Here is a 24,830-nt window from a genome sequence, read left to right on the forward strand (position 1 = left end):
TCACAACCCTACAATGGAAGGTCGCATGGTGCATCTCGCTGCGCTTATGGTGACGAATGTAGATTTTGAGTTGGTGATGGTTGCTTCCACCCGACTGCAGGAAGTGGAGAGAGAACACAGCGAACGAGCCAAGTGTGTGCGGTTCCCCTTGTGGACGCCTCGGGCGTAACCGAGTTTTTACCGCACAGCGGGAAACAACAATCCAAAGAGTATTTGTAGACCATTCACATTACGAGGTTATGCCTTGTGCAATCTTTTGTCGTCTGATTTCGGATTCAAAATGCTGTTTCTTTTCGCTTGTGAGTCTTCTTATCAGGAAATACAAGTATATATACAGCCCTTTACTCAATTCTAATAGTGTCAACACCCAAATGTTCCAGCAGGCCTAACTCCTGCGTGAAGCCATGTTCGTTTCAAGCCGCTTCACCACTGATAAAAGTATACCACAGTTACGCAGTACTTTCCGTGGCGTTTAAAACCCCAAGAGGATCATATCTGACAGCGCTTCCCGTACAAGCGATCGTACCACATTGGCAGCCATTTCCTCTGAATACCTAGCGCAGTGTTGACTAGACGGACACTTTGAGCAAAGCCTCTATCGTGGCCTGATCACCTGGTCGAGAACTAAACTCATCAATTAGGGTGGACTGAAGGGTGCAATCGAAAGATGTACTTACGCTTTCCATCTCCCAAGACCCATCCCCGCGTATCAACCTTGAATCTACCCTTGTCCTGGATTTGGAGCCGCACAAAACCTTGCCTCATAAGCACCATCTTCGTGTAATTCATCAAAGAGTACAACGCCCTGTTGATGAATCTGCCGGTCGCAAAGAACGGCTTCAGTACCAACGGATCGTTAGCACCCGCCGCTTTCTTGGCCTCAGCGAAACTTTGATTAATCGCTTGAACCTCGAATGTCACCTCGCCTATGGGGTTATCCGCTGTGATTTGTAAAGCCGGAACGTCGATTATCCGGTTCTTGAGTATGGGCATATGCGAAACCTCCACCCTCAACATCACGTTTCGCGCATTGCTTCCCGTCTTTGGGAGAGCCTTGATTGTCCTGACCATTTTATCCGGTGCCGCAAGCAAAAATGTTCCAAACCCTGACCAAAAAATGGCAATTACACCGAAGCCCGCGCCCACCCAGGGCGCGACATCTGGCGGCAGGTTTAGGTACAAGAACTTGTAGGTAAGAGCAGCTGAACCAAAGCATGCGAACGCTGCAGAGTATGCCACTGTGCGAAAACCAGCTTGAGAGGGCGATTGGTATAGAAGCAAAGGCTCTGCGTGGGCAGCGAGACGGTCGACGATGGACCCGGAAGCGCCCTCGGGACTGCGTTCTTTGACCGCATACGGTTTGATGGTAACGGGCGCCTTGGGCGACGCGGTTACGGTTGGCTTAGGAACAGGTTTGCGTGCTGCCGCGGCGCCGAGGCCCGTGGAGGATGTGAAGCAGCGAAGCGTAGACGGGCTGGTGATTCGACATTGAAGGGCGGCGGCTCGGAAATTGGGCAGTTGCCGGAAGAATATTTGGTGCTGAAGGCTGTTAGCACCTCTCGGGAGAGTTGCCATGGTTCCAATGGTCTGTTGATCCCAAGTCGCGAAAAGTGATGCGCGATGCGGATATGTACAAGACCCTTAGCGGCGGTCGAGCTCAACGGGACCAAGACCCGCTCGGTTTAGCCGTGGCCGCCTGACCAGGAGACAAAGTGCTTTGCACGTGGAGGAAGACAAAATTGGTGTGCGAGTGTAGATTGTGAACGTATAAGAGTAAATGGGAGATAAATTGCTCCTTTAATTCACCCATGCCAGAGCTGTTTTTTATCTATGCAATTGAAATAGACTTGCGTGGTTGCGAAAGGCCTGCGGCCATGACTAAATCCCCAGGCATCGGAAAGCTAAACTCCCCGCGCAAACCTCCGACACATGCCGCCGGATTTTCCCAACACCTCCGATACTCTCCAACGTCAGCTCTACTCCCCCCTCCACACTCTCTTTTAGCCATTCCTACTGAGGCACCGTTGCCTCGCTGGTCAAGATGGCCTCTCTGGGCGCTGCCTGCAGACTTTCCGCTCGCGTCGCCGGTCGCCAGTTGCGCAACAATGTCGCGTCCAGAGGTAAGCATAGCCACTCTTGCTCAACGACACCATGCTAATGCGATACGTTCAGGCTTCCGTTCCTCTGCTGCCGTCTCCGCTGCGCAAAACTTCCAGATGCCGGCGCTTTCTCCCACCATGACTGAGGGCAACATTGCCAAATGGGCTGTCAAAGAAGGTACGGCAGGCTCAAGCAAGATGCGGCTGAACCCCACAAGGCATGGCATGTTCGCATATGGCGGCTCGGATCTGACGGAATGTAGGCGATTCTTTCTCTGCCGGCGATGTTCTGCTGGAAATCGAGACGGACAAGGCACAAATGGATGTTGAGGCGCAGGATGACGGTATCATGGCCAAGATCACGGTAATACCCAAGCACCGAATGGTAGGGACAACCGCTGATCCATTACTTAGCAAGGCGATGGCACCAAGGCGATCAAGGTTGGCGAGCGCATTGCCGTCATTGCGGAGCCTGGCGACGACCTCTCTACCCTTGAGATACCGGCCGAGGAGTCGGCACCGCAAAAGAAGGAGCAATCCCCTTCCGAGGACAAGGCTGTCAAGTCCTCCGAGCCTGCACCGTCCAAGTCCAGTGGTTCTTCTGAGGCCGCTAAGTCATCCAGCGGAACCGTCCCTGGCAAGGCCCAGAAGCAGACTTACCCTCTGTACCCGTCTATCCTCTACGCCCTACGCGAGAACGGGCTTTCCAAGGAGGATGCCGACAAGATCCCCGCCACCGGTCCCAATGGTCGTTTGCTGAAGGGCGATGTTCTTGCCTACGCCGGCAAGCTGTCCGAGAAGTCTTATGCCTCCGACCTTTCCAAGAAGCTCTCTAAGATGAGCCACCTCGACCTCAGCAACATCAAGGTTGTGGTTCCCAAGAAGGAGGCCCCCAAGGCTGCTGATAAGGCGGCGGCTGCCCCTGAAGCTATCCCTGAGCCTGACACTGAAATCGCGCTTCCTATCTCCTTTACCGCCGTTCTCCAGTGCCAGAAGCGCCTGCAAGAGACTTTAAGGGTCACCCTGCCCTTGTCCGAATTTATTGCGCGCGCCACCGAGCTTGCGAACGAGGAATTGCCTCGCTCCAAGAACGCTAAGCCTACTGCTGACGAGCTGTTCAATGCTGTGCTCGGTGTTCAGGCCCCCAAGACCTCGCGCGGCTCGTTTATCCCGCAGATCACGGCCCTACCCGCTACCCCTGCCTCTAGACCGGTCAAGACGCAGAAGCCAGACATCTTCGACGTGCTGGCCGGCAAGTCCACCAATGCCACCGCGAAGAAGCCCCTTTCTGGACCGGCAGGCGTCGCTTCGCCTATCAATGTGTTTAGCTTGAGCGTGAAGAAGGGAGAGGAGAAAAGGGCAACTGTTTTCCTGGAGAGAGTGAAGAGCGTTTTGGAGGCGGAACCAGGACAATTGGTCCTGTAAAGGGGTTTGTAATGAAGAACATTGAGCCGATTGTAGATTAGCAGAAGCGGCGTGTTTTGATCTGAAAATATTGAATACCCTCTCAATTCGACTCAAAGTAACGCCTCTCAACGTCAAGAGAGGTTCACCGTTCAGCGAGATAGGGAAGTAGATAAGCAGTCCCTATGAATTACTCCTTGTCTAGTGACAAGCCTGATTCCTGGATGTGACTGAGAAGGTCTTACCTAGAATGCACAAACTAGAATTATCTTAACTGGACTTTGTTTCCATTCCGTACAAGCATTATTAACTCGTTAATCGGTGAATATCGCTTGACGGAGACGAACGTTACGGGCTGGCAAATCTGCTCAACACCTATACATTTTCTATGCACAGTTTTCTACGGTGTTTCCTATTTGGGAAGTGGTGCGTCGGGTGCCCCTTCAGGGATGCGCTACCCATGTCCAAGTTGGACTCTAATCGGCGTCGACATAATGTCAGGCATTTGCAACCGGACAGTTGTATGCATTGCATCACAAAATCCCTTCCATTAGAACAGGTATACAACCTACGTCAGTGACGAAATCTGGAGTTACGTTAACCTCGGACATTCCAGAGCGATCTCCATGAGAAGGGTCTGCTACTCCATATCTTGGCATTCCATTATCCAATTCTTTCGATATCACGGTCCTGCATCTGCCACTTGCTGTTCCCCAGATTTCGACAGTGACCCAGTTTCCAACTTCCAAGTTTGTCGGAGGAGCGAACGTCGCGGGGTGACTCCTTTCCCTCCGTCGCAGAGCCCGCCAAAAAGCAGACACGCAGAGCTGCACGCACGGTGTCACGTTGACGGCATGATCAGTCATCGTCTGCGGTCAGATCCGCAGTCGGCGAGCAAATGTGGGTTCCTCAGGACGCATCGGGCGGGAAGCTGACCGACAAGTTCCGATGCGAAAAGCATCGCTGGGCCGGAGGAAAGGAGGACGGAGGTCGTGTGGTCTGCGGAGAAGTCAGAAGCCGAGGGGTTGGGGGGAGAGAGGCTCTCGTTCCCCTGATGCCTGTTCGTTAGGTGCTGGGATGTTTTTCCGGGGAGGGTAGCCCTGGGCCAGGGACGGCTCCAGAGCCGCGGCAACTCGCGCGAGTCCCTGGATCTTGTGTGGCCTCAACGAGGGCGGCCGCAGCGCAGACAAGGAGAGCAGCGACGAGAGTTTAGGACGCGCCGCCGCGGCCTGCAGTCTTGTATATCGGCCTAGGGATTGCTAATGGCGGGATCTAGGTCCCGTCTTGGCTGGCCTCCGCTGTACCGGTGGTGCCGGAGCTATTCGGGGTGACAAATGCCGACCCTTCACTCTAATTTTATTCGGGGGCCAGCTTGTTGAACGAACACGGTGGAGACAAAGTTCTACGCAGGATCCGTTCCCCAGACCAGCCGCCAGCACGGGCTCTCCCTCCCACTACTTTGACCGCATCTTGCTTGTGACTCCTACTCACACCATCTTGCCATTGTCGCGTCCCTATACGCTGCCACCCCCAGCCAGAACCCTTCAACAATGGCCGCCTCCGTCAAGGAAAGCGTCACAGAGGCCCTGCTGGGCTCCACCGAGGAGCCCAACCTCTCCGAGCAGGCCAAGGCCATCTTCTACAGGCACGCGGTCAAAGACGAGAACGGCCAACATTACCTGGGAAAGGAGCAGTTCATTGACGCCGTTGCGCCGGCGAGCGAAGACTACGTACGAGCCCCCCGCAATCATTGACCCCATGATCCCCACTGTCTAATGCGCCAGCACAGCACAAGATCAAACGCGACCAATACGCCATCCTCTTCCTTGTCGCGGACCGCAAGAAGACTGGCCGAGTGACGCTCCACGACTGGACCAACTTCGACAACCTCGTGGCCAAGCCCGACGCTGAGTACGAGATCGCGTTCCGTCTGTTTGACGTCGAGGGCACGGGGCTCATCAACTTCGCCGACTTTGAGAGGGTATACAATGCGCACAAGGGGGAGGATTCCCTGCCGTTTGACTGGAACTCGGAATGGGCATCGCTATACATTGGAGCCAAGAACAAGCGGCACGCCATGACCTACCCGCAGTTCTCGCAGATGCTGCGCGGCCTGCAGGGCGAGAAGGTTCGCCAGGCGTTCATGCACTTTGACAAGAACCACGACGGCTACATCGAGCCCGAACAGTTCCAGCGCATCATCATCGACACGGCTGGCCACAAGCTCTCTGACCACCTGCTCGAGAACCTCCACACCCTTTGCAACATCTCCGCTGGTACCAAAATCTCCTACGCCAACGTGCGCGCTTTCCAGAACATGATCAGGGAGATGGATTTGGTAGAGCTGATCATCCGCAATGCTTCCCTGAAGAGCTCCGATGGCAGGATTACGCGGACAGATTTCCTCAATGAGGCGGCGCGGATAACACGCTTCTCGTTGTTCACCCCCATGGAGGCCGATATCCTCTTCCACTTTGCCGGCCTCGATGAGCCATCTGGCAGGCTCAGCATTAATGACTTCGCCAAGGTCCTGGATCCCTCTTGGCATACTCAATACCCTTCAGGCGCGGACCTTGTGAGTGACGCTGGCGCCAAGGCGTTCACGAAGACCAAGACCTTCTTCCACGATGTGTTGGAGTCGGCGCACCACTTCGCACTTGGTTCCATTGCCGGTGCGTTCGGCGCGTTCATGGTCTATCCCATTGACATGGTTAAGACGCGTATGCAGAACCAGCGCAGCCAGCGTGTTGGTGAGAGACTGTACAACAACTCGATCGACTGCTTCAAGAAGATCGTCAGGAACGAGGGTTTCCGCGGCTTGTACGCTGGTGTTTTGCCTCAGCTCGTGGGTGTCGCTCCGGAGAAGGCGATCAAGCTTACCGTCAACGACTTGGTCAGAGGAAAGTTCACAGACAAGAAGACGGGCCACATCTGGTGGGGCTGGGAAGTCCTAGCAGGTGGTTCCGCCGGTGGTTGCCAAGTGGTACGTATGGCAAAGCGTCGGTCGAGAGCCAAGCTTACAAGTTGAAACAGATCTTCACGAACCCGCTCGAGATCGTCAAGATCAGACTGCAGGTCCAGGGCGAGATTGCCAAGAGTGTCGACGGTGCCCCCAGGAGGTCCGCCATGTGGATTATTCGCAACCTTGGTCTCGTCGGCCTTTACAAGGGCGCCAGCGCCTGCTTGCTCCGTGACGGTAAGCAAAAGATTCCCAATAGCCTGTATAGCTGCTGATCAATTTCCAGTGCCCTTCTCTGCTATCTACTTCCCGACCTACAGTCACTTGAAGAGAGACTACTTTGGCGAGTCACCCACCAAGAAACTTGGCGTCTTCCAGCTTTTGACTGCTGGTGCCATTGCCGGTATGCCGGCTGCTTACCTCACCACCCCCGCCGATGTCATCAAGACTCGCTTGCAGGTCGAGGCTCGCAAGGGTGAGGCGACGTATAGGGGTCTCACCCACTGTGCCCGCATGATTTGGCAACAAGAAGGCTTCCGGGCCTTCTTCAAGGGCGGTCCCGCCCGTATCTTCCGCTCCTCGCCTCAGTTCGGTTTCACTCTCGCGGGTTACGAAGTGCTGCAGAACATGCTGCCGATGCCGGGCTCGGGCCATGGCGAGGGCGTCCGGGGCCACGTTGAGCCGGCCGTGGGCCTGCACGAGGCCACGGCGCCGCTGCCGTACCTGCGGAGCCGGAACGCGTTGAAGATTATCCTGGACTTGGACGAGAACTTTGGACGGCCCAAGCTGCCGGCGGGCAAGAAGTGGGAAGGCTTCCCAGGCTTTGGCGGCAAGATTGTGGGAGCTTAGAGAGAGCTTAGAGAGAGCTTAGAGAGAGAGAGGGGGGGAACGGGTGGCACGGGAGGGGTGCCCTCGACGGTCATGATACGGCGTTTCGCGGCGTCCTGCAACATCTCGTTTGTCCTTTTGCCCTTTGTTTCGGCCATGTTTTGGAAGAAAGAAGGAAAGATACGTAGAGTACCCACGTACACATCTAGAGAGATTAGATATGTACCCTCTTTCACGGGCGTGCAGGCGGTGTGAGTGGTGCGGAGGAGCGAACAGGTCACATCGAGCCGGGTGGCCCCCCTTCCTTTGCAGGCGCGGCCAATGAAGTGGGCAGAAATAGCGCTCATGCATCGATGATGACAACCCCCTCCTTTCTTCGGCGCAGCGAGGGGGATTGGAACGGTCGCGCCCGGCGTCGATCCTTGGGGGAGGGCGAGGGAGGCTCAGCCCGCTGCCGCACTCAGCCGCGACGAGCCTCGCCGATCCGGTTCAAGTCGGGCGCACGTGCGGGGGAGAGTTGAGGTGGGCGTGAGGGGGAAAAAACATGGGCAGGCCGCGGCCAAAGCCCAGAAGCCAAAGCAAAGACAAGAAGCAGAAAAGGGCAAGGCAAGGCGGGCGCGGGAGCGGCGGAGGGGAGAGGCTCTATTCGACGGGCGTTTCTCCAGCCGTGCGGGCGCGGTGGCTTCAGCTCGTTCAACCAACCCGTTTTCGCGGAGCGGGCAGGCCAATCAGCCGCATGTCACCAACCCTAGGCAGAGCATGCAAATGCCGTGCAAGACAGACAGGTGAAGCAAGTGAGATTCCACGCCGCCAATGGATTTTTCCCGCGTCTGCTTTTTCCCGCACACCCGCCTCTTTTGCCCATCACCACCACGACGACGGCGACACGACCAAGGCCTGACTCGACGGCCCTGCATGCCTCAGCTCGCGGCGCGTGCACCGGTTTAGCCCCGTTCCTGCTTGCCTCTCTCAGCCTCGCCATAGCCGCGCATTCCCTTTCCCCAGCCCGCACCCGCAGCTGGGACCCACCTCTACCTACCTTACTGTTACCACCACCACCACCTTACCTACTCTCTCTCTCTCATCCGTCAAACGCCCCACGACCCCACTCTCTTCTTTACTCTTGTGTGTGAGAGTGTTTGAGAGTGTGTACCTATAGACTCTCTCTCTCTCTCTCTCTCGAGCCAGCTCGCGATCATCGTTTAAGCTTCGCCAACGCTCGTTGAGCCTCACGGCTCCCGAGTTGCACGCGCGGTACGTGATGTCTCCCCCCTCCGCTGCCCAAGCCTTTTCTTGCCGTCGTCTGCTCTTCTTTATTTTCCGACGCCCGCCACTGTTTGTTTTCTCCACGTCTGTCATGGCGCGTCTGGGCCCGCCCGCGGTCGGAGCTATTACCCTACTTGCGGCTCTCCGCTCGAGCCCTTTCGACCCCAATAGTCACCATGGGCTGGGCGGGGGCTCTGCCGCCCGCGCGTTCCCCTCGCCGTTTTCTATTCTTGCAACGGGGGCCTCGCCGCTCTACGTGTCTCTTGTTGTCTCATGTTGGGCCTTTAGGCAGCCACCACGCGATCATTGTTGTTGTCGGCCTCGTCCTAGCGAGCTTATCGCTGACGGCTGTGCACTGCAGGATTGGCCCTTTTTGATCCATCCCGACGGCACGTACGCTCCTCGACGAATTGGCCCAAAAGTGCATCGCGCGGGCTCGAATTCAGCCATTTCAAGCCGGCTTCATCCCGAAGTCCCGTCGGACTTTTCTTTCACGTTTTGTGCACCTATAGTTGAGGCTGAATAGCCTCGCCTCGATCGCCGAATGTCCAACTACGATTCCGACGACGCCTTGCCGCACTCCCCGGGATTGCAAGCAATCAGGTTCAAGTCGACGCCCTCACCCTCCCCTCCCCCGTTTCCTCAACAGCACACCGCAAGAGTCGTCACTCAAAGCGTCAGTCCTACCTCTCCCCGCCCCAGACGGAAGCGACCTAATCGGACTCGGCCGAGCCAGGGCGATACGGTGTTGCTTAGCTTCCTTGACCCCAACCGCCCAGATATCGCGCGGGAGGCTGGTAAGCGGGCTCTCAACTCCGATTCGGGGTCGGAGGTCAGCGAATCGGAGGGCGATATGCAAGACTCGCCAGAGGAGCTGCGCAAGACTGCTCGTAAAGCAATCACTGAAGTCCTCAAAAACCATGATCACGATCCCGCGACACCCGAGGGGCCTCCGAAAGTCCAAGAAGTAAGATCAGACAAAGATGTCGATATGAATGGAGTCTCGCCGGCTCCCGTACCGATCGAGCAATCGAAAAAGCGCGACAGCAAGACTTTTGTGCACACGACCTTCACTGGGCTGCCGACTCCTGAAAACTTTCCCTCTTCAAAAGGTAACAACGAGCCAACCCCAGCGTCTTCTACGTACCACGAGGAAGACTCCCTAGCCACGTCGCCGAACTTGCGCGACTACACCATTCCTCCACCAAAAGATTCTCCGGACAAGATCCTTCCTGCTTTGAACCCTACATCTCCTGGCCGTGACGGCAACGGCCAGAGTTCACCTAAACAAAGTCTTCCTGGATTCCGTCATATCAGCGAGCTCGCCGAAGCTGCAAACCACGATGCCCAGCAAGCTCAAGCCAGAGAGCATACCTTTGTCCACAGATCATCAGTATCTTCAACTGGAGCTGGACCCAGCCTATCACCGACGCTAGTATCTCGCATACCCTCCATGAAACGAGCATCACCGCCACTTTTCCCGCCGCTGAATCCGATTTCGCCTGCTGCCAGCCATAGTGACGCAAGTCCACACGCGCAAGACTCACTGTTTCCTCTCAAGACGTTGAGTCCGTCGTCTGCCGCCGCGCAACACTACGGCTTTCCTTCCTACAGGCGGCTCAGCCAGGTCTCGGATAGCGGGCATGCAACGTCGTACATAGGACATCCCCCGCCGCTTACCTCAGCGAGCACCACGGAAAGCTATTCCAGCGGCAGCGTCGACGGATATAGCCCAAATGCCGGACCTCCGGGTGTTGCGCGAAGTTTAAGCATCGATGAGCTTACACAGCAGAACCACCAAGGATCCGTGCACGGGCTCAGTCCGCCGGGAGCACTTCCGCTCAGCCACGTTCCGCCGCATGGGAGTGCGGGGTTCAAGTGCGATCATCCGGGATGCACGGCGCCACCATTTCAGACGCAATATCTGCTAAAGTACGTGGTGTTTTCATGTGTTTTTGCTATGTCCCTCCTCAAATATTCAAAAACACTTACCTTAAACAAGGCTAACTGATCCTCCCCGCCCCAGCTCACACGCAAACGTGCACTCTCAGGCGCGCCCGCATTACTGCCCTGTTCCCGGCTGCTCACGCGCCGAGGGCGGCAAGGGCTTCAAGCGGAAGAACGAGATGATACGACATGGCCTCGTGCACGAAAGCCCAGGTTACGTGTGTCCGTTTTGTCCGGAGAGAGATCACAAGTACCCTCGGCCGGATAACCTGCAACGGTACGTCCCCACTCCGGAATTACCTGCTCCGTATAATCCCTGTCAATCGAGCACCCGGGATATGAGGCTGACCGTTTACCCTCCAAAAGGCACGTTCGCGTTCACCACATCGACAAGGAACGGGACGATCCCCAGCTCCGCGAGGTCCTGGCTCAGCGGCCAGAGGGTGGCGGAAGAGGGCGCAGGCGCCGCGTCGGCACCTAAAACGCAGCCACTGCCGTTTCTCAGATGGTTCCTGGTCTTATGCGTTTGATTTCGATCCGCGCAATCGCTGCCTTACCTCGCAACGGCATCTGCAGGCGTTGAGTAGTCCGTTTGATCACGAACGTCCGCGGTTGACGGAACATTGCTCGTGTCATTTGCTCTCTCGACTGGAGGCGTTGGGCGCTGTGGAGCTGCGGCGGGAAAATCCGTGGCCTGTTGCTTTCTAACACTATTATTCCAGGGCGGCGAGATCGAATATGGCGCCTGCTCTGTTTGGCTCGATTCCGTTCTTCCAGCCTCTGGTTCTTTCTCCCTTTTCTCGACTCTTTACCCAGGAAAAAGCGCTATGGTCCGCGGAGTCGCTCAATCGGTTGATCCGGATGATCGAAGGGAGCGGACGCGTTGATTTCTCTTCACGATCGTTACGACTGCGGTGTTTGCGAGCGCTGGGATGAACAGACTACGACAGGGTCTGTGGTTTCATTCTCATCAGTTTTCGTTCATCTTCTGCTCCTCTTATTTTTGCTTCCCAGACGCCGAGCCATTACCCCGTGCACCAGTATTGTCGATGGGGCTCGGTGCCTTTGTGGATGATTATGCGGCCGTCGCTCGCTGTTCTGACGGGTCATGGGGGGGGGGGGGGGGCGAGCTTCACAGTTATAGGAAGGAACGGCGCGGGAATGGGATTCCCTGCATATTTCAGTTTGTCGATGTCGTCGCTGCCGCCGGATTTGTCTCGCACTCGCTTTTTCCCCGTTTTCGTTGCTGGCTCTGCAAAGGGCTGTTTCTCGTTTTTCTTTTCGTTCGACTCCGTTATTTCTCTTCCCCCTCACGAGCTTGTATGGCGCGCGGCCTACGGGTCGTCGCGGATGGAATGGGTGGGATAGGTGGGATGGGAAGGCGAAGACCTCTCCCTCGCTCCTTGTCCCATGCCATGGGTTTCGCGGTTCTGGTTTCCTTTGGCTCTGTCCCGCTGTTTTCTTAGCATTTTTCTATTTTTTATTTGTCTCTGCGCCGGGGTGATTGCGCGCGCGCTCGTAATTTCCTAGGTATTCTCTTTTGTCATCAACCACTCCCCCGTTTCCTAAATTTTTCTTTCTTTCTTTTTCTTTGGTCGGACTCGGGGTTAGGGCTTGCGGGTTGCGGGTCGGGGTTTAGGGCGCGCCCCAGGGAGGCAGGCGCTGCTAGGGCGAAAATTGCGATATAGGGCGCGTTTTTGGGATCTGGGCTGCGGATGGGATGGGATGGGATGGGGAATGAATGATGGGCAATGGGCAATGAATGGGAAGGAAGAAATGGATGAATGACTAGATGGATGGGAGGGGCTAGGTAGGATTTAAAGCGCGCGGTGTGCTGCTGAATGGGATGCATTGGATTGCCCTGCCCTGCCCTGCTTAGGCTCGCTCGACCGTGTGTCTTGGGTGGCTGGCTGTGCTGTGCGGGAGCGCGCGGGTCAGCCTCGTGTGTGCTGATGTTGACTGATTAACTATGATGTGATGGGGTGGGCAGTGGGCAGATAAACGAACAAACGAACGGGGCGGGCAGGATGCTTGTCATGTCATGTCATGCATGGGTACCTGAGTGCCTGGGTTCGATCTGATGTGGGATCTGATGTGGGATGTGTGTGGGATGTGAGATGGGGGCATGGGGGATAGGCGGCCGTGGGGTGGGATGTGCTGATGTGCTGCTGATGTGGGGCGACATGGAGGCTTCGGTTCGGTCTGGTTGGGGACGATGGGTAGGTACCTAGGTTGGCTGGTTTGCTACCTACCACAGAAGGTCGGGTTGGGTTGGGTATCTAACAAACAAACTGGCTGGCACGGCAACGGCATCGACGGCATCGACGACATACTTGTAGGAGTGCTGACAGCCCACCAACCAACTAAATGATTCATCACCATTCAATACCACGTAAGGCCAAGCACCAAGCACCAACCAAGCACCATTGGAGTAGAGGGAATCTCAATCGGCAGCTGTCTCGGATGCTGGAAGCTGGCACAGAAACTAGGCCCTGGAGGACGGGCGCGCGGCGATCTGAGCCTGCCACTCAACACTCAAGCTCACTCACTCACTTGCTTGCTTCGAGTAAGATGCCGAGCTGTCCGAGAAAACGTCAGGATCCGTGGGTTGTTGACTGGTTGGGAGGAGACGGATTGGCCAATCACGTGCAGTACAGGTACCTAGCCGCCAGGCCGGTGCCGGCACAATTCCGCCTGGGTCCTGGCACGTCGCCGCCCGCCCCGCCGCCGCATCTCGGCTCTTTCAGCAGCTTCAACTGCCGTGCGTGGTGGGGCGGGGGCACTTTTTTGTGTAGGTATATTCGCGATGCGCCCGCCGCGCGCCTGGAGGGGCCGTCGGTATTTCTGTGCCGGTTTTTTTCCTCTCTCTCTCTCTCTTTTTCTCTCTTTCTTGAGTTGTCATTCACATCCTCCTCTGTCTTGTGTCTCTGTTTGTTGGCATTTGATATCCTTACCATCTCCGCAACTACCTATCAACCACCACAATGGGCCTCCCCACCGGCGTCTACAGAGCCGACCACGTCGGCTCCTGGCTGCGGCCCAAGGCCGTGCTGGAGGCGCGCGAGCAGCACGCCTCGGGCGCGATCACGGCGGAGCAGCTGCGCGAGATCGAAGACAAGCACATCGACGAGGTGGTGCGCAAGCAGATTGAGGCGGGCATGCGGTCGATCACGGACGGCGAGTTCCGGCGGGCGTACTTCCACCTGGACTTCCTGAAGCAGCTGGACGGGGTCGAGGTGACGGGGCAGCTGAAGAGCAGCGGCGCGATCAAGAACGGGTGGGCGCCGCCGGTGCTCAAGGTCGCGGGCAAGCTGGGGCACAGCCGCCCCGTCCAGGTCGCCGACTACGAGTTCCTCGAGCGCTCGATCGCACAGAACGCCCCCGCTGGCGCTATGACGAAGGTCGCTATCCCCTCGCCCACTATGGTCCACTTCCGCGGCGGCCGCGCCAGCATCGACATCGCCTCGTACCCGGAGCTGGACACGTTCTTTGACGACCTCGCCCGCGTCTATCAGCAGGAACTCGACGATCTGTACAAGGCCGGCTGCCGCTTCGTCCAGCTCGACGACACGAACCTCGCGTACCTCTGCGACCCCAAGATGCGCGAGCAGGCCGAGCAGCGCAACGAGGACCTGACGACGCTGCCAAAGCGCTACGCCGAGCTCATCAACGCCGCCATCTCCAAGCGCCCTAAGGACATGAAAATCGGCATCCACCTGTGCCGCGGCAACTACCAGTCGCAGTGGTTTGCGTCGGGCGGGTACGAGCCGGTGGCCGAAGTCCTCTTCAAGGACCTCAACGTCGACGCCTACTTCCTCGAGTACGACGACGCGCGCTCCGGCGACTTCGCCCCCCTGCGCCATCTGCCGCCCCACAAGGTCGTCGTGCTGGGCCTCATGAGCAGCAAGAAGGCGGAGGTCGATGACCGCGATGAGATTGTTAAGCGCTTGCGTGAGGCCGCCGAGGTGTGCCCTGGTGGCTTGGACCAGCTGTGCTTGAGCCATCAGTGTGGTTTTAGCTCGACCGCTGAGGGTAACGCCCTTTCCGAGGAGCAGCAGTGGGAGAAGGTCCGCTTGGAGGTCAGCATTGCGAAGGAGATCTGGGGCGAGGACTTGTCGCAGTAGACGAGGCGTAGCTGAGCCTTTAGGCGAAGCATAGCTGAACTTTTCAGGGGAAGCATAGCTGAGCCTTTAGGTAAAGCATGGCCGAGCCATTGACGTCTATCTACGTCTCCCTCCTTTCCTTCCCTCCTTCTTCACGCAACGCAACGAACGAAACAAAAAACAAGACAGATGCCCCCCGCATCACGTCTTTCATGTAATCGGCACCACCGCCAACCAACAAAAAAACAAAAATGGGCTGGCTAGGTTGCCCTTCAACGAACTTTTATAGGATATCCCCGAATCAACTTCGAGCGAGTAGTTCTTTTTTTTTTTATTTATGCTTATGCTTCTTTATCTCACTGCTTGCCTGGTGCTGTGATTGTGTCTTCCCGGTCATGTGAGCGGATTCATTTGATATGGGCGAACCGCCGAAACGAAAGCCATATTGTGGGGTGGGGTGAGTGTGGTTGTGTGTTGCGTGGTTGCTTGGTTGGTTTGCCTCATACTATACCCATGCCAAAGCACATGCCAACACAATCCATCATTCCGCGATTACAATCACGAACATCACGGCGTCATGATATCGAGCAGCTACATAGATATTCTACAATTCTACAATTCTCCAAATACGACACATCAACTTTCCACTCCAGCACTTGGGTTCTAAAGGAGAAGTTCTTGCTTTGGCAACCAGGTCCTAGTTATCATGGGCTTGCGTGCATTTTTCTGGACCTGGAGGAAAGTCGAATTCGTTCGGTTCGTGAATGGTTGCTATGGGGTGCGCTTTTGTGTTGAGAGAACGTGGAATTTGCGTTTGGTAGCTGGGGACACGGCACTGCTGCGGCTGCTTACTGTTTGCTGTCTGCTGTCTATTTTTGCTCGCTGGTGTATGTGTAGTTCATGGGCTGTGGGCGATTGCTGGGCTAAGAGGACTTTTGTGGTGCGTGATGTCGGTGTACTTGGAAATAGCGTCTAATGCCATAGAGCTTGAAGACGGCAATACGTAAGAATGTCATCTGTGGCGGCATGAGCGCTGGAGCATTGTCGAAGACTCGAAGTAAATATTTGTCGTCTGCGTGGAACAAGGTGCTGCTTGGTGAGACGGACCTGGACTCCAGAGCTCTCCTGCTTCGGCCTGGTGCACCGACTCGGGGTAATAAGACTACCTACGGTACGGAGGCGATTCTGGGGGATTCGTACGACATGGAGCTCTCCACTGAACCTTTTCCGTTGAGTTTGAACAGTTAGATCGCTGCAGGTGCCGTTACATTTATCTACGCAGACACTTCCGCTGCTTCATGTCAGTCGAGCAGGTTCTCCAATGTTAAAGTAGGTGACATTGTGGACAACGAATACGTCGACCTAGAGATCATGCGAGGGGTTCCATGGCAGTGATGGCGAAATCGTCGACTACGCATACACCAGTTTGAAATTCAGTTGTTTAGTGGTGGTGATGATGGCGGTGGTAGTTTTGGGATGGTGATGAGGGTTGGCGGGTCTGCGTGGTGGTGGTTAACATTGTGTGAATGTGGAGTTGTGGTGGTGTGCTTTCAAGTTACTATCACGATGTCTGAGATTGCAATTTGCATACCGGCAATGCACTTGGAGTCTGCTAAATTCGATCATTGCCTTGACCAAGTTCGCGTCATGGTCAATTTCGATAGCACTGAGATGTGTTCGGAGTCAGGGACGTAGGTTCTGATGAGTATATCCATTCGTGAGAAGGGGGAGTTGAGTATGGTGAAATAAGTGCGGTTTGAGTAAGAAGAGGTTCTGTACTTGTCATCGTCACTAAGCTCTGAGTTTGCAGTAAGTCTTCCTCTTTGCGGCTACGGAATAGTTAGTTTTGTCTACGAATGATCTTTTTCGACTTGGTATGGTTTGGTCTGCTAAACAACAGTGAATGATTCTATTACATCGCCCACAGTTTGGAACCAGAGATTGTGTTAATGGTAAAGTGGTGGTTGTAACGGCGGAGATGGCGCCTCGAGCTATCTTGACTAGATGCGCTCTATAAATGTCTGAAATCCTTCGCCAGGAACAATCTTGGGAGGCTATAATCATTCTGAGCCGCGTCACAATCAAGGCGATATTGGAACAAAAGAACCGGCTGTGCCCCGCTCATCTCAAAGCTAGGCCCGAGAAGCGGCGTAAGAAGTGAAAAGAGCGCCAGGAGCCGGGTGACAGGGGTGGCGCTGGTGATGGTGATGACCGTGGTATTGTTGTAGTGGTAATAGTGATATTGCTGAGGAAAGTAATAATATCACCTTCTTATATATCAGCCCGTTGATCTTCAGTGGTCCTCCTAAAGAGTGGGGTTTGAGACTTGGACGTCGAGGGAGCAGCCGAAGGCCTACCGAAGGTGTATTATATCGCTGATACGGCGTATCTAGCTTAATAAGTTTGGTGCTAGGGTTGTTGCTATGGACCGACCTTTTCATAAGATTTTTGTTTAATATGGGCACTGGCAAGTAAGTCATCTAGGACTCATTATTACCCTTATAGTTACCACAGGCAAAGTAAGGATTGCTTATATTAGAAGTCATTAATCTTTTAAGATACATTATCTCGCGCTGTACCTTATAAACCTCAACGTTTTTGCGCTTAAAGTATAAAGGAAAGGAAGACTAAGATGGGTTTAAAAACGGCGTGCTCGTTAGAGTAGGAGATCGGAGCATCATCCTTAAACTCTCATCGTCACTGATTTCTAAGACTACAGAGACAGCTTCTTCCTTTTACAGCTACTAGCCAGTCAATTCCCTCTGTTAAGAACTTAAACCCCCCTTTTTTTCTATTAGCTTTCGAGCTTTCGTCTACACAACAAACAGAGACCCAAGCGACTTTGTCGACTACCAGTATGGGCCTAATCACAGGGGGCTGTGCGAAGAAGTTGCCCACCTAACTAGACACAAACTATTTACACTATAGATAGGATCGTTTGACGTTTGTACTCGACTCTCAAATGATAACTATCATCATACTTTCTAAATAACATCCATCATCAAATAACTTTTGTGGCCTTCTCCACATTCTCGGAAGACTTTGGATCATTTCGATAGAATTTCATAAATTCGATTAGGACTTTCCCTTTTAAACTCTTCACTGCAACTAAGACCTTAGCTCCAGTACATTCTTCCAACTCGTCGTTCAAAGCTGAATGTAGAAGATTGGATCGCTATACCGATTAAACGACGGTGTCTAGTGGCCTCTTATAAAATTCTGATACTTTGCTAGGTTCATATGTAATGTTTGCTTCTTCATATGCAGCTTGCTTTACAATTTTCCGTTGGGGTGTGGGATTAGGTGGGCTTCCCTAGCATTAACCACCTTTACTACTACCTCTAACCAAGCACCGGTGAGATTATAAGCAGATAACATAGATGTTTTATCCGCGGGGGTTCAAAAATGGTTTAACCTAGCCTGCAATCAATAGTTCTTCTGTATCAATTTAACAGCATTGATTCTCCGTGTGCCAAAGCCCAGTCCGCAGCAAACCTCATCCGACCCGGCCTCTTTCAGATCCAGAAGAAGCTGTAGATATTAAGTGCTTACCTTTCAAAGCTATGTGTCAATCGCCCGACAGTGCTGTGCAGAGAAGGTACTAGAAGAGCTCACTGACACCAGAGCTAAGCTTGGGGCTCTCACTGAGCGAAAAGCGCCAAAGCTCCGCCCACTAGAGGAAGTCCACTTACGCGTCCCTCCTCAGCCAGGCTCCAGCAGCGCCAACCACCAAGACAAGCGCAAAACTTCATTTCCTCATCAACCAAGCATTCGTGCAAGCGGCTTCGAAGCTCTAAAACAAAGCCCGTCACGTGCACGACCAACATACCAAACGCTGGAGTTCTGGGAGTGAACCATTAACGGCGTAGACGAGTCCAGTGGGCCATTTTCACGCTCCAATAAGGGTGCGCTTCGTTGCTTGGGTGAGCGGGCAGTTGCTTGGCATTATTGTGAAGCATAGCACGTATGCAATATGCAGCGAACTTGCACGGGGTTGGGTTTGCAAGATCAAATTTGCGGCTTTGCCCGCCGTGTCTTAATGTCGCAGCTTCGGTGTGTGGATGCAGAGGAAGACGCTGTGGTGGAGGGTTGCTGGTGTGCATGCGTGTCGTGTGCAAGTGTGTTTGGTTGGGATGTTATCATGTTCTGGTGTGCAGTGAAGGACAAGAGAAGGAAAGGGGATGTTTCGGGTTCTGGTGTACTGCACTTGGTTTGTTTGGGCTCAACCGGTTGCTGTCCGGTACTGACTCCAATGTCTTCTTCATCATGGCTGAGAGTCCGATCTGTTTCTTCCTCGAAATCCCGCAGGTCAATGCGTTGCAGTGCCCAAAACGGTGTCCACAGTACTCGTAGACAGGACACCTGGCTCGACTTACGTGCCGTATTCTGGCAGAGGGCAGTAATAGCAGCGGCATGTCGTGTCAAGGAGGAGGAAGGTGGAGGCGAGAGCTGGCATGTGTTGGACGTGATGTTGGGTGGCAATCGGCAAACAGATGCTCAAACCTAGGCAGGCCGTGGAGGAAGGAAGTGAGGGATGCGGCCACAGTCTCCGTGTTTCTGATACAGTAGACAGATTCCTGCGCTCCTTCGTAGCTCTCTTGAAACACTCCCACCCAACCCCAACTCAGCAGCGTGAAGAAAACCACGGCCGCGCCAGCCACGCAAACAAGCAAGCAGAGCCGCTCGTCATCGGCACGAGTACTACTCGTAGGCAGGTGGTCTCGACCGCGCCGCCTCCTCCTCCAGGAACGACGCCAACGCCCGAGCCAGGGCCCGCGCTCGTTCGACCAGCACAGCAAGGCGTGGGCGGTGCAGCGCAACAGCGACCGCAACAATAGCAGCGCGCGCGTATCCTCGATCTCGCAAATCGCAGCCGCCCGCCCCCACCCATGGTGCTCCCCACGCGCACCCGTCGGCGTCACGTCAACGTCGCTCATCCGACACGCACGGACGGCCCTCCTCGGCCCTTCCCTTCCTCTCCCAGATTGCGGGACGCTCGCGGGAGATGCGACGCGACGCGCGACGTCAACAACGTCTCCATAGGCCCCTAGGTACCGTCCAACGACCAACGACCAACAACAGGCCCACTCAAACCTACCTACCTACGCTCACTCACGCAACGACGGCAGCCCAGATCGGTGCGCGTGCGTGATGGTAATCCGTAGCGCATCGTAACCGCGCGCGCGCGTGCGAGATGATGAAGATCATCAGTCCGCCCGGGTCCGGTCCTGTCCGCCGGACCGCCTCATGGCGACAACGTCGCGCTACTGGGCGCTACTGGGCGCGGATGCCGTTAACGTCGCTTGCCTGACGGAGCGGCACCTCGTGTCCCTTTTTTTTGTTTCGTTCATAGTTCCTGTTTCGTCGGGGTTATTTTTTCGCGCGCGTGGTTGGGCTGGCTTGGTCCCGGCGGCTCGAGTCAGGGCGTGGCTGGCGAGCGAGAGGCTGAAAGGTTGGGCGTGCTGGCTGGGGCTGGGGGGATGGATGGATAAATTGGTCGACCCACCACGCACGGCAGTCATGCGCGAGTCGACGTCCCGGAGCCGCAATCAAAAGAACCCATACCTCGGTACAGGGGCCGTTTTCAAGAAAAGAAACACTGGGAGAAGCAGCGGCAAAAGAGGGCAGGCGAGCAAGATCTCAATATTACACGGCGTCAAGGGAAATTAACACATTGAAAGAGCTGCGTACAACTTACATTGGCACCCCACCCACTATACCTACCTACGCACGCACGCAACCGCTCGTCTTACCAGAGCATCTTCTTCCGCCGCTGCACGAATGTTCTGCTTCGACGACGACCTCCCCGCCAATATGGCGCACTCGGCGCTGCGGTGCAAGATCTCGCCCGTCGACGTCCGGCCGGGTTCCTCGAGCGCCGCCGCCAACAACCACAGCAACAACACCAGCAGCAGCAGCAGCAACAACAACAACAAACCCCCTCCCAGCCGCAGCAGCAACACCAGCAACAACAGCGCCAACAACAGCGCCAGCGCCTCCTCATCCACAATCTCCTTCTCCGCCTTCAACGAAAACAGCAACACGACCTCGAAACCCAGATCCAGATCCAAATCTAGAACCAGAACCAAACTCCCACCCGCAACCGCACACGCACCCGCGCTCCCACCTCCGCCCCAACACCAGCAGCAGCAGCAGCACCACCACCACCACCGCTCCCGCCACGCCCACAGCCAAAGTACCACTGTCGCAAACACCAACACCAACGCAGCCCACACCTCCCGCCCCCGCCACCGCGCCTTCTCCCTCTCGCACCGCGCATCCGCTGCCGCAAATCCCGCTTCCGCTGCGGCGTGGCTCGCGCCACCATCGCCCTGTCCGTCGCCCTCGCCTTCTTGGTCCGCTACCGCTCCTGCTCCTGCGGTTAAGTCTACGGCTACGGCTAAGCCCACGCGTGCCCCTACGCCAATGCCTATGCCTGCGCCTTCGGCTTCGGCTTCGCCAAAGAAACTCGCCAAGCAGTCGGCGCGGCACGCTACCCCGTCGTGGCCTTTGGTGGAGGGGAGGGGTGAGTGGGTTAGCGGGAGCGCGGGCGCTGGTCGGAGGGTCAGTGGGAGTGGGAGTGGGAGTGTAGACGGTGGTGGTGGCGTCGAGCGCAGGGACTGGTGCGCGAGCGCGTGTGCGAGTGCGAGTGTGAGCGCGAGCAAGAGCGAGGGCGGTCATGGTCATGGTCGTGTCAGCGGTGGTGGAAGTGGCAGCGGCGGAAGTGGGAGTGGCAGCAGCAGCAGCGCAGCGCGAGCAGGCGCGCGCGTGAGAGGGTGGACTGGTTCTGGCGCTGGCGCTGGCTCTGGTACTGGCATGGCGTCGGGGCTGGGAATAGGGATAGGGATAGGTGGGGATAGAGACAGGGACAGGGACAGGGGAAGTGGAAGTGGAAGTGGAAGGGGTGGCGTGGAGAGGGAGAGGGAGAGGGAGAGGGAAAGGGAGAAGGAGAAGGAGAAGGAGAAGGAGTGGCATCGACGGGGCATGTCGTGTGGGAGTTTTTACTGGGGGTGAGTTTTGTGGAGAGAGAGAGCGTGTGTGTGTTTGTGGTGGTGAGTTTTTCCTACCTGGTTTTGGTGCATTGCATATGGGTTGGGTTGGTTGGTCTGGTTTGCTGGGCTGGGTTGGGTGTTTTGACTACATTGCATTGCGCGGCGTTGGTTCTTGGGTTCTTGGGTTCTTGGGTTCTTGGGTTCTTGGGTTCTGGGGTTCTGGGGTTTGGGTTTGGGTTGGGTATGCGCATGGGCATAGGGATAAGATCTGGTAGCACAACCAGCATGGAATGGATAGGATAGGATAGGAACAAATAGGATAGGCAGGGCAAGCAGGCTATGTATGCGTGGCTTCCTATAGAGCAGGATTGCTGCGCGCTTTAGCTTAGCAATAAACACACATACACATACACATACATACGTCTACGATCGACCTATCTCTATACTAGGCATGTTTACCGCTCTATCCACCCGGCCCTAGCCCCAGCTGCAGCACTCACTCACTCACTCACTCGCTTTAGGGCGTTGTTGGATCCCTGGCTGGGTTCAACTAAATCCCTACCTACCTACGTAGTACCGTATTCACCCATCGAGCTATGTGATAGACAGCATAAGTGCTGATCTGCCCTCCTACATCCCTATACCCCCTTCCTTTACCTAGCCTATATATATATATATGTATACACACAACCCCCCCACCTCGACACCCGCACCACGCACAGCACGCACGAATCACAGCCGTCCTAATTGCTAGCATAACATAACCCACACGCCTCCACGCCAATAGCACAGCCCTCATCCCGCTGACACCGTACACGAACCAACGCCCGCGCTCTGATTCGTCCACTTGCTTCAATTCGTCGATCATTGCTATTGTATTTACTTTACGTCTTTTCTGACTCGCTTGTTCCTCCCCACTTCCACCGCCCCCATCCACCCCACCACCTACCCACCACCAAACACGACACGCGCACCAGGCGACGACTGTTGTGCTTGCTTGTTTGTTGCGCACATTGTATGCCCGCATTGCATATATACCCGCCTTCACCCACTCATCCACTTATCCACTGCGCAAAACAAAAAGAAAAAAGATCTACCGCCCCTTCTTCTCCTCATGCCCGTGTTCATGCTCATGCTCATGATCATGCTCGTGCTCCCCAGGCGAGCTCTTCGCACTAACATCGCTGGGGATAAACTCGTCCATAAAGTCCTTCTCAGCAGCATCCGCGTCCTCAAACGGCACAAAGCGCACCTTAACGCGCTTAACGCCACGACAGCGCTTGCCGACGCGCTCGCGCATCAGGCGCTCGACGCCCGCCGTCTGCGCTACCGTCCAATCCCCGCCGACGCCCACCTCGACTTCAACCAGGTAGTTGGGGCCGCTCTTGACGCCCTGCACGCTGCGCAGCTTGGGGCCGCCGTCGGCGCCGGGCGACAGCGTCGCGGCTTCGAGCGCTTTTTGCGCGGCGCGTTCGACGGAGCTCCGCGTCTCGTCGTCGATGCTTACGTCGACGAGCTCGCGTAGCGACTGGAACAGGTTCTGGTAGCCGGCTTTGACGACCATACCCGTGATGATGAGCGAGCCGACGGGGTCGAGCCATGCGGCGTTGGTTGCGAAGTTCGAGGCTGTGATTATGGCGGCTGTGAGGAGGGCGGTGAAACTGTCGACGCGGTGGTGCATGGCGTTGCTGAGGAGGACGGAGGACTTGCGCTCGCGGGCTACTTTGCGCGCTGGGGAGGGGGGGAGGGGGTGTTAGCAGGGAATTGGGCCTAGCCTTGGACTTGAAAGGGGAGAATAGTGCTTACTGGCATAGACAAGCCACTCCTTGACGCCCGCGCTAGCAACCAGCATCCACGCGGCGTTGAGGCTCGGGGCCTGCGCCGCCATGTCCGCCGCCGAGTGGCTGTGGCCGCCGTGGTCGTGCCCGCCGTGGCTGTGGCCGTGGCCCAGGCCCAGGAAGTCGAAGTGCGCGAGCGCTTCTGCCAGCTCCGGCGCAAACTGCTGGCTCAGCGTCAGCACGGCGCTCCAGCCGATGCCCAGCCCACCCAGCAGCAGCAGCGATGACACGCCCAGCGAGCCCAGCGACTCGATCTTTCCGAACCCTGTGGGGTACCGTGTTGATGGCGGTTTGAGCGACCATTTGACCGTGAAGAGCGTTAGGATGTCCGATGCCATGTCCGAGAGCGAGTGGAATGCGTCGCCGATGAGCACTGTGCAGAGAGGGCGCTGTTAGTGTGGGTCCTTGGGGCGTTTTTGTGGTGGTGATGGGAATCGGGGGTGCGCCGCAGCGGCCACGGTGTGTACAACTGCTCCACCCATCTTCTCTTCTACGTGCAATTGGTTTGCGAGAAGGTGGCAATACGCACTCTTGCTGTTGAAATAGTATCCGGCGATGCCCTTGCCCACGGCCAGGACAAGGTTGAGGTACAAGCCCAGGCGGGTGATGCGCACGGCGGCATCGTGCTTATCGGAGCTGAGCAGCAGCGAGGGATCAGTGTGATGGTGATGGCCGTGGCCGTGTCCATGGCCATGGCCGGCATGGCCGCGCGTCTGGGTTGCGGTCATGGCAGGGTTGATATGCAGGAGGTGGTTGTGGAGATGCGACGTGGAAGCTGTGGTAGTGGTGGTGGTGATGATGGGCGCAGCAGCAGCAGCGGGGCGATGGGGGAGGGCGGGCACGAGCGAGCGAGGGCCGCGTAGAGACACGGATTTGGAATTCTGGCAGCGCGACGACGACGAGAAGGGACGGTGTTTTATAGCCCGAGTAGTCGTCGTCGTCGTCGTAGGCGTCGTAGGCGGAGGACGTGGCCCGAGGATGCTTGTCACCTGCCGACGCAGCGGGTGAGCGAGACAGACGCGTAACGACGGGGACAGGGCGCCATTGCTGCCGGCGGTGCGTGCAGCAGCGGCTGCGACGAGCATGAAGAGACGGCACTACGCAGCGGTTCGCGACAGCGAGTACCAGTATCGTGTGTATTTTTCCTTTCGCGTCGATTTGCGGCCCAAAGATGCGGGCGGGAGGCAGCACACGCGGCTTGCGGCAAGTGTCAGACGTGACTGGCATTCGTCATGGTCGCCAGGGGCCCTGACTAGATCTTTTTTTCAGTTCGCTTCTTGGCAGTTTCTCGTTGCATACGCGTCCGCACCATATGCTTCATGCTACTACCTAAAGCAGGTACATACTGTCCGTAGATTCGCAACGCTCGTGAGCCGCCCATAAAACAAATGAAA

The 24,830-nt window shown here is 56.1% G+C and overlaps 10 protein-coding genes across 10 annotated transcripts; 6 read left to right on the top strand and 4 right to left on the bottom strand.

The window, feature by feature from the left end:
• Positions 1-270: 270 nt before the first annotated feature.
• K452DRAFT_358461 (uncharacterized protein) lies at positions 271-1,656 on the bottom strand. The gene is made up of 2 exons (XM_033546196.1): positions 678-1,656; positions 271-624 (listed from the first exon to the last, which is right to left on the bottom strand). Exons 1-2 carry the CDS (start codon positions 1,573-1,575, stop codon positions 596-598), a joined length of 927 nt encoding a protein of 308 aa, XP_033397680.1. The 5' UTR covers positions 1,576-1,656; the 3' UTR covers positions 271-595.
• A 289-nt stretch (positions 1,657-1,945) lies between these two features.
• K452DRAFT_351003 (uncharacterized protein) lies at positions 1,946-3,710 on the top strand. The gene is made up of 4 exons (XM_033545690.1): positions 1,946-2,120; positions 2,173-2,277; positions 2,363-2,463; positions 2,514-3,710. Exons 1-4 carry the CDS (start codon positions 2,042-2,044, stop codon positions 3,522-3,524), a joined length of 1,296 nt encoding a protein of 431 aa, XP_033397681.1. The 5' UTR covers positions 1,946-2,041; the 3' UTR covers positions 3,525-3,710.
• A 1,179-nt stretch (positions 3,711-4,889) lies between these two features.
• Positions 4,890-7,529, top strand: K452DRAFT_318314 (uncharacterized protein). The gene is made up of 4 exons (XM_033544146.1): positions 4,890-5,233; positions 5,293-6,486; positions 6,537-6,699; positions 6,749-7,529. The coding sequence occupies exons 1-4, from the start codon at positions 5,054-5,056 to the stop codon at positions 7,309-7,311; spliced, it is 2,100 nt and encodes a 699-aa protein (XP_033397682.1). The 5' UTR covers positions 4,890-5,053; the 3' UTR covers positions 7,312-7,529.
• A 2,897-nt stretch (positions 7,530-10,426) lies between these two features.
• K452DRAFT_200328 (uncharacterized protein) lies at positions 10,427-10,972 on the top strand (the record flags this gene model as incomplete). Its single annotated transcript, XM_033536025.1, has 3 exons — positions 10,427-10,488; positions 10,583-10,780; positions 10,870-10,972. Coding segments are annotated over 3 exons (363 nt in total), but the record flags the coding sequence as incomplete, so codon positions are not given.
• Positions 10,973-11,001: 29 nt separating this feature from the next.
• K452DRAFT_24156 (uncharacterized protein) lies at positions 11,002-12,009 on the top strand. The gene has a single exon (XM_033537827.1). It carries the CDS (start codon positions 11,436-11,438, stop codon positions 11,967-11,969), a length of 534 nt encoding a protein of 177 aa, XP_033397684.1. The 5' UTR covers positions 11,002-11,435; the 3' UTR covers positions 11,970-12,009.
• K452DRAFT_287164 (uncharacterized protein) lies at positions 11,618-12,392 on the bottom strand. The gene has a single exon (XM_033540424.1). The coding sequence runs from the start codon at positions 12,353-12,355 to the stop codon at positions 12,050-12,052; it is 306 nt and encodes a 101-aa protein (XP_033397685.1). The 5' UTR covers positions 12,356-12,392; the 3' UTR covers positions 11,618-12,049.
• Positions 12,393-13,076: 684 nt separating this feature from the next.
• On the top strand, positions 13,077-14,887 carry K452DRAFT_287167 (uncharacterized protein). Its single transcript, XM_033540425.1, has one exon. It carries the CDS (start codon positions 13,488-13,490, stop codon positions 14,625-14,627), a length of 1,140 nt encoding a protein of 379 aa, XP_033397686.1. The 5' UTR covers positions 13,077-13,487; the 3' UTR covers positions 14,628-14,887.
• A 4,106-nt stretch (positions 14,888-18,993) lies between these two features.
• K452DRAFT_24231 (uncharacterized protein) lies at positions 18,994-19,707 on the bottom strand. Its single transcript, XM_033537861.1, has one exon. The coding sequence runs from the start codon at positions 19,541-19,543 to the stop codon at positions 19,028-19,030; it is 516 nt and encodes a 171-aa protein (XP_033397687.1). The 5' UTR covers positions 19,544-19,707; the 3' UTR covers positions 18,994-19,027.
• A 550-nt stretch (positions 19,708-20,257) lies between these two features.
• Positions 20,258-21,644, top strand: K452DRAFT_24217 (uncharacterized protein). The gene has a single exon (XM_033537854.1). The coding sequence runs from the start codon at positions 20,388-20,390 to the stop codon at positions 21,618-21,620; it is 1,233 nt and encodes a 410-aa protein (XP_033397688.1). The 5' UTR covers positions 20,258-20,387; the 3' UTR covers positions 21,621-21,644.
• A 1,047-nt stretch (positions 21,645-22,691) lies between these two features.
• On the bottom strand, positions 22,692-24,164 carry K452DRAFT_227594 (uncharacterized protein; the record flags this gene model as incomplete). The annotated part of the gene is made up of 3 exons (XM_033536909.1): positions 22,692-23,329; positions 23,405-23,809; positions 23,966-24,164. The coding sequence occupies 3 exons, from the start codon at positions 24,162-24,164 to the stop codon at positions 22,692-22,694; spliced, it is 1,242 nt and encodes a 413-aa protein (XP_033397689.1).
• Positions 24,165-24,830: the final 666 nt, after the last annotated feature.

Source organism: Aplosporella prunicola, assembly GCF_010093885.1.
Source record: "Aplosporella prunicola CBS 121167 unplaced genomic scaffold K452scaffold_12, whole genome shotgun sequence".
Taxonomy (NCBI): Eukaryota; Fungi; Ascomycota; class Dothideomycetes; order Botryosphaeriales; family Aplosporellaceae; genus Aplosporella; species Aplosporella prunicola.